The sequence below is a fragment of the Chrysemys picta genome, chromosome 2, assembly GCF_011386835.1.
Source record: "Chrysemys picta bellii isolate R12L10 chromosome 2, ASM1138683v2, whole genome shotgun sequence".
Classification (NCBI taxonomy): domain Eukaryota; kingdom Metazoa; phylum Chordata; order Testudines; family Emydidae; genus Chrysemys; species Chrysemys picta.
In genome coordinates this window covers 218,475,189-218,485,332 of record NC_088792.1, presented here as the reverse complement: position 1 = coordinate 218,485,332, position 10,144 = coordinate 218,475,189, and the positions used below count along the sequence as shown (strand labels likewise).

The 10,144-nt window shown below is 44.2% G+C and overlaps 2 protein-coding genes across 8 annotated transcripts in view; one reads left to right on the top strand and one right to left on the bottom strand.

Annotated features, from left to right (window-relative positions):
- Nucleotides 1-238: 238 nt before the first annotated feature.
- CEBPD (CCAAT enhancer binding protein delta) lies at nucleotides 239-1,952 on the top strand. The gene has a single exon (XM_005279940.4). It carries the CDS (start codon nucleotides 466-468, stop codon nucleotides 1,402-1,404), a length of 939 nt encoding a protein of 312 aa, XP_005279997.2. The 5' UTR covers nucleotides 239-465; the 3' UTR covers nucleotides 1,405-1,952.
- Nucleotides 1,953-3,053: 1,101 nt separating this feature from the next.
- The window catches only part of SPIDR (scaffold protein involved in DNA repair), a 305,024-nt gene continuing 297,933 nt past the window's right edge, over nucleotides 3,054-10,144 (bottom strand). For 5 of the 7 annotated variants that reach the window (XM_005279938.5, XM_005279939.5, XM_042857049.2 and 2 more), the window contains 4 exons: nucleotides 9,044-9,137; nucleotides 7,469-7,583; nucleotides 6,833-6,886; nucleotides 3,054-4,269 (listed from right to left, as the gene is read on the bottom strand). In XM_005279938.5, coding sequence (XP_005279995.2) covers nucleotides 4,141-4,269; nucleotides 6,833-6,886; nucleotides 7,469-7,583; nucleotides 9,044-9,137 — 392 coding nt within the window. In that variant the 3' untranslated portion in view covers nucleotides 3,054-4,140. The remainder of the gene's footprint in view (nucleotides 4,270-6,832; nucleotides 6,887-7,468; nucleotides 7,584-9,043; nucleotides 9,138-10,144) is intronic. The other 2 variants (XM_042857048.2, XM_065582092.1) reach the window with 1 other exon arrangement.

Genomic DNA, 10,144 nt, shown 5'->3' with positions numbered 1-10,144 from the left:
AGCCCTACCACCCCCCACTTGCTGCTGCAGCAAAGATTTACGAGGCACAGCCTAAGATCTAGGTTACGCTGCTCCCCGGCCCCCGCTGTGTCGCCCCCCGGCAGCGGCGCAGGGCAGACCCCTCCCCTCGCGCTGCACCGCCCCGGGGCCCGAGGGATTCCAGTAACACTCTCTCCCCGTCACTGGGGCAGGGGGCGGGGCCGGGGCTGTATAAAAGCGGGGCAGGCGGCGGCTCCCAGGTTTAGACTTGCTGCCCCCGGTCTCGAACTAACTCCTTGTCTGCACCGGCCTGGGCGCTCCTGGCGGACCCAGCGTGACACTCCGCCGCTTGCTTCGCGGGGAAGGCGCCGGCCAGAGAGATCCCAGCAGCAGCCTCCAGCCCAGCCTGACAGCGGAGGGGGAACCACTCACCTGTTGCGGAGCCCGCGCCCCTGTAACTCCTGTGCAGCCCCTGCCCGCTCTCCGATGAGCGCCGCCGCGCTGTACAGCCTGGACTCCCCGGCATGCTACAGGAACTGGTCCCTGGAGCCGGCCAACTTCTACGACACTAAGGCGGGCGGCGGCGGGCTGAGCCCCTCCTGCAAGCCCGGGAGCGGCGGCATGAGCACCGAGGAGCAGGGGGGCGGCGGCGGCAGCAGCAGCTTGGCCGAGCTGAGCGCCGCCGCCCCGGCCATGTACGAGGACGAGAGCGCCATCGACTTCAGCTCCTACATCGACTCCATGTCGGCGGTGCCCAACCTGGAGCTGTGCAACGACGAGCTCTTCGCCGACCTCTTCAACAGCAACCACAAGGCGGAGCGGGGCGGCGACTACGGCGAGTACCTACCGCCGGCGGGCCGCGACCCCGCCAAGGACTTCGGCAGCGCCCTGCTGTGTGGCGAGCCCCGGCCGGGCTCCTCCTCCGCCCCGCGGGCCGCCCTGAAGCGGGAGCCGGATTGGAGCGACAGGGACCTCTCCTCCTCGCTGCTGCCCTCGCAGGTCGCCACCTGCGCCCAGACCATCATGAACCTGAGCGGGCAGCCCACGCCGCCCACCTCGCCCGAGCCCGCGGGCAGCAGCTCGCCGTCCAGCTGCAGCACCCGGTCCCCCTCGTCCTCCTCCTCCTGCGGGCAGGGGCAGCCGGCGGGCAAGGAGCGGAGCGGCAAGAAGTGGGTGGACAGGTTCAGCCCCGAGTACCGGCAGCGTCGGGAGCGCAACAACATCGCCGTGCGCAAGAGCCGCGACAAGGCGAAGCGCCGCAACCAGGAGATGCAGCAGAAGCTGCTGGAGCTGTCGGCCGAGAACGAGAAGCTGCACAAGAAGATCGAGCAGCTGAGCCGGGACTTGACCAGCCTCAGGCACTTCTTCAAGCAGCTGCCTGGCGCCTCCTTCCTGCAGCCCGGCTCGGGCACCGACTGCCGGTAACCCTGTGGGCAGGGACTCGAGGGACTGTGACTGCCTTATCTTACCAATACCTCAGAGACCTACACGGAGCAGCCGGCGCTGCAGAGCCAGGACTGGCCTACCTGCGGCGGGGACAGTGCCTCAGGACTGCGGAGGGGCCGCTGCTGCTGCTCGGCTCCCGTCGGCTCCCTAAGCGGCATTAAGGGAGAGAGGAAGAAACAACAGTGAAATTGTGCTGGGTTTCAGTTTCTTTTGAATGTTGTAGCAAGATTGGGCTCGGCCTGGGTCTTTAACCGCCGAACTTGCAAAAAAAAATTATATATAGAGAGAGCGCGAGAGAAAGGGAAAAAAAGCTAAACTTTTGTGGTTTTCCCCTTAAATTATTTTTGTAACAGTCGTTTTTCTTCTTTTTCTACATTTTATTCATATTGATGCAGCTATGGTACATTTGTAAAAATGATTCAAAAACCCTTTATACTGTAGATAGTAGGAGGAAAAAGACTGAGCATGCTCAACCTTTTATATCAATTTTTACAGCATTTCTAAGAATAAAAAAGCATTTTTAATCACTTCTGCTTCATGTCTTTGCCCTATGCTTTGGAGCCAGGGGTTGAGAGTAAATGCAACAGGTGGAGCTGTACTACTCAGGAGTTACAACCATGCATAGTAATATTAACATGAAAATGTGATTCATCAGTAAAACCCAGAATGGAGGTGTGCTTTAAGTACAACTTTTTAAAAAGTTTAATTTTCAATACTATTATTAAATTAGGGGGAAAAACGAATAGGCTTATTTAGTGCACGTTTTAAACATCTCAAAAGAAAATGGAGGCAACACTTTGGTATTCGTTAGTAGGGTTAAAATTCATGTCTGCCAGTATAATGGTTATAAAGTATACCTTCCTGCACGGACTACATTCTGCTGTACAAATGTTGAGTCAGTAATTACTATTTATAACAACAGTTCAAGCTAACTGTATCCACCAGTGGCTGAACTCTTAACAACAAGTAGGCCATTTCCTATCATGGTTCTCAAGTAGCATAACAAACAAAACACAAGGGAAGCTAAGTTTTGCTATTAAATTGTAAAACCTCAAGACAACAGTTAACAGCTCCAGCTGTGCAATACCCCCAAATCAGGTCCAGCCATGTATATTGTTACTTGTACAAAGAGGTTTTAAGGCTATGAAGTTCAACAGAAAAAATGCATTCCTTGTGGAATGAACAGGTTATTTACATTATTGCTGCAAGTACATGAATCTTTAGTTTCTGTATGGATACATTTTAGAATTCTGAATCGTACTCAGTGAACAAATTGACCACCTTTGCTGTGCAGTTCTACTGACAGTGAGGGTCCAAGAGGCAGAACTGCCATTGAAAATAACTGCATATATTTAAGTTAATTTAGTCACCTAAATTTGTTCATAATCTGGAAGTATACTTATTAATAGCACAGCATGTGTGGGGGCAGCAATGGCCTGCAGAAAACCAACCTAATGCTGTAAACACTACTAGGGTGTAGTGCTTACCTGCAGAAAATAGTTCCATAGATTTCAGTGGGACTATTCACAGCAGTAAGTATTACACCTGGTATTATCTGATGGACTAGGCCCAGTGTTTGTAGCTTTTTCTTAAGGCTAAGGAAGAAAAGGTCTTTTTTGACTCAAAGGCTTGGTTATTTATTAGTGCTCAAAAGAGTGCCCAAAAGTCATTCCATTATCTACAATGACCCCAGAAATGACTAGTAGAAGACAGATTTACAGTTATTTGTCTATTCAATAGCCACAAATCAGGCAGCAAAATCTTTTCAGCATGCAAAACTAGTTACCATATAACTCTGGTCTATTGTTTTTTTCACTAAGTGCAGACAATCTGCTCTGTGCTGTACAGGACAAAGAAAAAAATCAGTTGGTGCCTTAACTTTACAGTCTAGTCTTATATTAAAGTTCAGTTATGAACACAAAAGACTGAGATAAAAACATCTCAGACAGATTAAGGTTAGAACCCTATCTACGTGCAGCTGTCAGTACAATTATACCACTCCTGAACCAGTTTGTTTCATTATATGGTATAATGTGTATAAAGAGTAAAGAACAATCTCATGGTAAGTTAGATGCCACAGTATTTCTATATTTAGACTATGACTAACTATAAAACATTAGCTGAATATACCTTTGACACCATTTATCACATCTGAAAGATAACGAGGCTCATTCAAATCTGAATTTGTAATATTTATTGCAGTGTGGTAATAATGTTACAGTTAAGTTTCAATGGTGTGCAGTATATAATGCTTCTGGAAATTATTAAAACAGATAACTTACTTAAAGTCCACCATTCATGCTAAAACCCTTACTCAAAAAAATAACATTTAAAAAGTTATTCTTTTGATACACACAAAATTAAAATGTTCATAACACCCATTATAAAAATATCACCCAAACCACCAAACATTCAAACCTCCAGAACAAGTTGTTTTACATTCATGAACGTTTACTCCAACAGAATACTCTCAAGAACTATACTCTTAAATTCTGAACTGACCAAAAGCACAATATAAACATTCAGAAAAAAAGTTTTGTTTTTTTTTACATACTTAGTTTTTTTAAGTTTAGCAATAATATATTTTCTAAATCACAGTTTTAATAAACAACCTCACTACTTATCATGCTTGCATTATACATTATCTGTGGGCATAGTTATCAAATAACCACATTACAAAGTCCATAGATATTCTAGTAGCTGACAGCATTCAGGTTAGTTTCTTCCTGCTTCCAGAAGGACAATTTCCTCCAATCCAACACAGCTAGGATGGTTGGTTACAGACTGGACATAGCAGTTTAATAACTCCACCTCCTTTCCTAGCACACTCTTCACCTCATAACTCTGTGGTGATAAAGGCATGTTGATTAAACAAACAGTACTGTACGTTCTGTTCTAGGCAGCATACAACTCAAAGATAGAGTGTAAGGTCCTCTTCCAGTGTACAACGTTTTTACTGCTCAAAAAGGAGGCTAAACAAAATAAGATTGTGAAATGCTGCTACAAAAAACGTACTTAGTCTGATAAACTAATTAGATTTTCAATAATTTAGAAATAAAACATCTCCCAGCAGTCGCAATTAGAATGGATCTCACTGTCAGGCTCTTAAAACTGCAGTAGGTATAATGGCTACTGCAATTTAGCACCCAGTCCATGAAAGCATAGCTAACTGCTTCTTTATACAGCTTTCTTGGACACCCAAGGATTTTGCATGTGATAGGGCAGTGCATGTGTGTGTGCACGGTCTGTAAGAAGGTAACCAAAGAAAAAAAACCCATTAGAAACTAAACATAAAAAAAAAAAAAAAAAAAACTTTACACCTGTTCCTGTACTGCCCTACATATAGTTATAATAATTTGCATTTATATAGCTCTTTAAGGATCACAATATAGCTTAATACTAATTGTGCCTCAACATTTCTGTGGGGTAAGTACTATTATATTCATTTTATAGTGTGGTACACGAAGATATAACGGTTAGGTGATTTGTCCAAGGTTACACAAAAAGATGGTAGACCCAGGATTAGAAAACAGGACTAGTGGCTCTTCTGACCATGCTTGAAAAAACATTTTTATTTGAAGCCCACACTAACTTTGGCAAAAATTACAATTTGGAGTGATATTTCTCATGCTTAGTCTTTCCCTAAATGTGCTTTCTTTTTAAAATAACGTTGCAGTTTGAATTAGTGGAGTATGGAGAAAAAAAATTATCACTGGATTTCAGCCAGAAAACCCCCTCCCTCCAAATAGCAAGTTTTCAGATGTAATCTTTATGGATAACTGGTAAATATTCTTAAGACTTAAAGCATGAAAATGAGTTTCTTTGGGTTTTGTTTGTTTTACTTAACTAACCCAACTAATTAAAAAAACTAAATTAATTTTGTTATACTTTCCAAACAAAAAATAGCTAATGGAAAGAAGCTTGTGTCAAATGACATTTGAATAGACTTTAGAATAGAGTGTGCAAGTACTCTTATCAAACACTGGCTTTGTGTTCAAGAGTTGCAGGAAGATTATTACTCATTTTAAAAACGGTCTTCTATAAACCATAAGTCTATTAGCTTACATGTACTATCTACAATATAAAAGAGCAAGAAACAATTCACTGCAAAATAATTTTAAGAAAAACTTTCAACTTAAAATATTCCTTATAGATCAAATTAATACAGTGTATTGTGTAAGTAACAACTAAACATACTACATAAAACACAAAGACAAGCAAATAGGGCTATACTGATGATATCTCAGACCAAGAGAGTAGCCACTTGATGACTATGTCTTATAGCTCATGGTTGCTTGTGTTTCATGTATCTGTGGTTTGATTTATTCAGGTTCCAATAAAACACAATTTATTATATATTTTACAGGTTTCTTTAGTGCTACTTCCTATGATGAAACTTCAGTGGCAGTTACTTGAGAGCAATTGGGTCTGGGTGTTAGAGGAAAGAACTAGCCGGCCAGGACTCTTGTTATTTTTGACACTGACTTGCACTAAGTGTCCATCTGTAAATAGGTGTACTAATACTTTTCTGTCAGGGTGTAGTGCAGGGGTGGGCAAACTACGGCCCAGGGGCCGCATCTGGCCCTCCAGATGTTTTAATCTGGCCCTCAAGCTTCTGCCAGGGAGCAGGTCCAGAGCTTGCCCTGGTCTGGCGCTCCAGCTGGGGAGCAGGGTTGGGGGCTTGCCCTACTCCGTGCGGCTCCCGGAAGCACCGGCATGTCTCCGCTCTGGCTCCCATGTGTAGGGGCAGCCAGGGGGCTCCACACACTGCCCCCGTCCCAAGTGCTGCCTCCGCAGCTCCCATTGGCCAGGAACTGCTAATGGGAGCTGCAGGGGTGGCGCCTGTGGACAGGGCAGTGTGCAGAGCCGCCTGGCCGTGCCTCCGCATAGGAGCCAGAGGTGGGACATGCTGCTGCTTCTAGAAGCTGCTTGAGGTAAGCGCTCCTTGGAGCCTGCACCCCTGCCCCGCACCCCAATCCCCTGTCCCAGCCCTGATCCCTCTCCCACCCTCTGAACCCCTCGTTCCCAGCCCAGAGCACCCTCCTGCACCCTGAACCCCTCATTTCTGGCCCACCCCAGAGTCCCCAACCGGAGCCCTCACCCCCTCCCACACCCCAACCCCTAATTTTGTGAGCATTCATGGCCCACCATACAATTTCCATACCCAGATGTGGTCTTCGGGCCAAAAAGTTTGCCCACCCCTGGTGTAGTGAGACTATTTTTTCCTAAACATTCCCAGATTCCCAAATGAAAGATGCTATATAGAGCAAAGTATTCTTAGCATGTTTTGCTCCAGTGTCTTCACATACAGCTCAGAATATCTACTATCCACTTCGGAACTCTGCCTCTAAACTAAACTTCAGGAAGTTTCACTTTCTTTCTTTATCTTAATTTTATGTATACCTACCCCATCCTCACTGGATGATGACATCAGGACAGAAGAAATTGTTTTTTGTAACAGCTGCAGTAAGAAAGTGAAAGGACAACAAGACAAAAATCACATTTATGTATAACATTCACGTTGCATGTTAAAAATGAAAATTAATATCTTGAACCTAGAACTGTCTGTCCTACGTTTTACCACACAGTTGACTGACAAAACCAAAAGACCTAAAGGTAATACTGAAAAAACTTCAGGATGCGAGTCAAAACACCCATATTTCCTTTAAGCTATGGCCTATCAGTTGGCTCATTGAAGAAAACATATCCACGGCTCATAACTTCCTAAGGGCCCAATTCAGCCAAGTTCTTCAATGGGAGTTGATGATGCTCAGCACCTTGCAAGAAGTGCTCAGCATTTTGTGGGATGAAGCTCTAAGAATGAACTCAGGTGTTTTACCTGAGTAAGGACTTCATGATTAGACCCTTAATCTCCATTTCAGTACCACATTAATTTTAGGATTTTCTTTTTGTTGTATTAATAAAGTTATCATTTTTCTTCAATCAGGGGCTGCATAGAAAATTGTGTCTCAGAGCACCTGATATCAACACACCTACCCTAAATATACTGGATACAATTAGCACTTTTATTATCTACACTCACCTTTACTTTTACTGTACAATGAGGTCGGGATGGACAGTGCAGAAAGACTTCCAGTTGCATTTTGAGAACTGGCAAAATTACCGTTTGGGAGCACAGGCTGCAGTAATATGATCCCCTGAAACATATGTGAACAAATAATGATGGAAGAGACATATGAAAGACAAGTATCAGTCAACAGGTCAGAGGGCAAATTCATAGATTCTAGGACTGGAAGGGACCTCGAGAGGTCATCAAGTCCAGTCCCCTGCCCGCATGGCAGGACCAAATACCGTCTAGCCCATCCCTGATAGACATTTATCTAACCTACTCTTAAATATCTCCAGAGATGGAGATTCCACAACCTCCCTAAAATAAGTGAATGATGTACTGATTTTGGCCCTGATTCAGCGACGTGCTCAAGCAGCTGCTTAACTTTCACTACATGCTTATGTCTCATTGACTTATCACATGAATAAAATTAAGCACATAGCTAAATGCTTTGCTGAATTGGGGTTTTATGGAATAAATTTACATTACATTATTAGCTAAACAACAGCAAAATTTCCTTCGAACGAGAGGGTCTGATCCATTGGAAAACAAACACACAGAGGCACTACTAATTAGATATACTTAACCTACCAAAATATAGGGCAATCTTTGTATTTTTGGCTTGCGGTTTTTCAGGGGAAATTATGTACAACACAGAATACAGTGTTGTTGTTTTTTTTTTGTTGTAAATATTCTTTTATCCCTTTAACTGTAAATTACCAGAATCTGGAATCAAAATCACTCTATCCCTCTTTATGTATCTTATGTCACTAGAAGACATCCTTTTTTCTTCCCTTTACACTATGCCTACAGCATTATTGTCTTGTGCTGTCATCCCATCAAGGTCTCTCAAACTATGTAAGATGAGACTAGGTAAGTATTTAGATGGGAGCCTTCTGAAGAACATTCTGTTGGGAAGTAGCATTGCTAATTCAGCTGGTAGAATTCGTAGTGGGAGGTAGCATTTGTAATTTAATTGGTAGAGTTCTTCCTGAGCCAGTACTGAACCAATGTCCCAGGATGCAGTTGCCCCAGTGCCCCTTTCAAGATAACAGATAGCATTTGTTTTAAGCCCTGAAAGGTTCTGAGAAATCAGACTTTACAGCTGTGATCTATTTGTAGAAAAGGGTCATTTTTAGAAAGGTTATAAACTTAACAGGCCTGATTCTCCTCTCATTTACATTAATGTAATAGGAGGAATAATACAGAAGTTAACTAATACATACCAGTAAAAAGTGAGAGAAGTACTATATCAGTACTAGTTTGAGGTAACCTACAAAAATATATCATAGCAAACTCATGCCATTTTGATTCTACTTGTGTCTTCCGTAATAGGTGAATCTTACCCTTACTGGTTGTGTCATTCCATCAGGAATAAAAATCCTGCAGTTTTGTCCCTCTCCCTCCCAACCCCCGCCCTGTGTAGTTGTTGGGGGAGAATACAGGCATAGACAACACTGTAGGAATGAGTGTACCACATATGGCTCTTAAGGCTGCATCTGCACACCAAAAAAGCCTTGGTACATTGAACACCAAACTGATTCTTACCTATCCTGTGGATGCTGCTCCAGTTTTCCATTGCCACATTGGTTACACGTGGGCCAAGAGAAGGCAGTGCTCTCGTTAACTCCAGAGATAGTGCCTAAACAAAAATGAAATTCTTACAAAAGTATAATATATGTTGGTGAATACAACTGCCCAGGGAGGGAGTTCTCCAGGTGAAGGAGGAGAGACTACATGTCCCCTGGGTGAGCTTGCTGTCTTTGTTAGTGTGCTTGCTGCTTGACTGAAGTATATAGTGTGGTCTGTTTGTTTGGGGTGGCATGTGCTGAGCCCAGCAGCCTGCTAGGCAAGGCTGAGAACTTCTTAACAAGACTATGATCCCTAAGCCCTTTAACACCCATAACCCTTAACTCAGTAAGAAAAAGGGCTTAAAAAGCCAGCTCCTAAGTGATTAGAAGAGCTAGCGAAAAAGGAGCAGCTAATGGGAGTTTTTTGAGGGAGTAGGAGAGCTAGATACACCAGATTAACATTCTCTAAACTTAGGGCAATAAATACCACCACCACCCCCAAAAAGAGACAGACAAAACCCAACAAAAATCTGCAGGAGTAAAAAGAATGCAGGCAAAGTCCAGCAGCAGAGTGGGGGCTATCCAGTTTATCACATTGAATGCAGCATGTATGATTACCTGCCTTGGGGACAGGTGGCAAATGTGTGCATAGGTGCTCAAAGCAGAGGTGCTGGGGGTGCTGCCACACCCCCTAGCTTGAAGTCGTTTCCCTCATATACAGGGTTTACAGTTTGGGTCAATGGCTCTCAGCATCCCCACTGTACAAATTGTTCCAGCATTCCTGTATGTGTGCACACACTGCAAGGAGCTCATGGCCCTCAGAGACCAAGTACAGGCTCTGGAGACCAGAGTGGCTCAACTGGAGGAGCTAAGGGAGACAGAAAGGTACATAGATAAGACTTTCCGGGCATAGTAGAGCGGTCCCACTGACAGCCTCTGTGCTGTTGAGGAGGATTGAAGTCTCAGGGAAGAAGAACATCAAAGTAGAGCAGAGGGAAATGATCCCATAGTTGGGACACTTCCCCAAGATGATGGCATGTTGCTCCCCTTACATTGAAGATACCTCTCCGGGGGAGGG

What these genes read in the sequence shown, in the direction of transcription:
- CEBPD (XM_005279940.4), top strand. Translation starts at nt 466, where the DNA reads ATGAGCGCCGCCGCGCTGTACAGCCTGGACTCCCCGGCATGCTACAGG.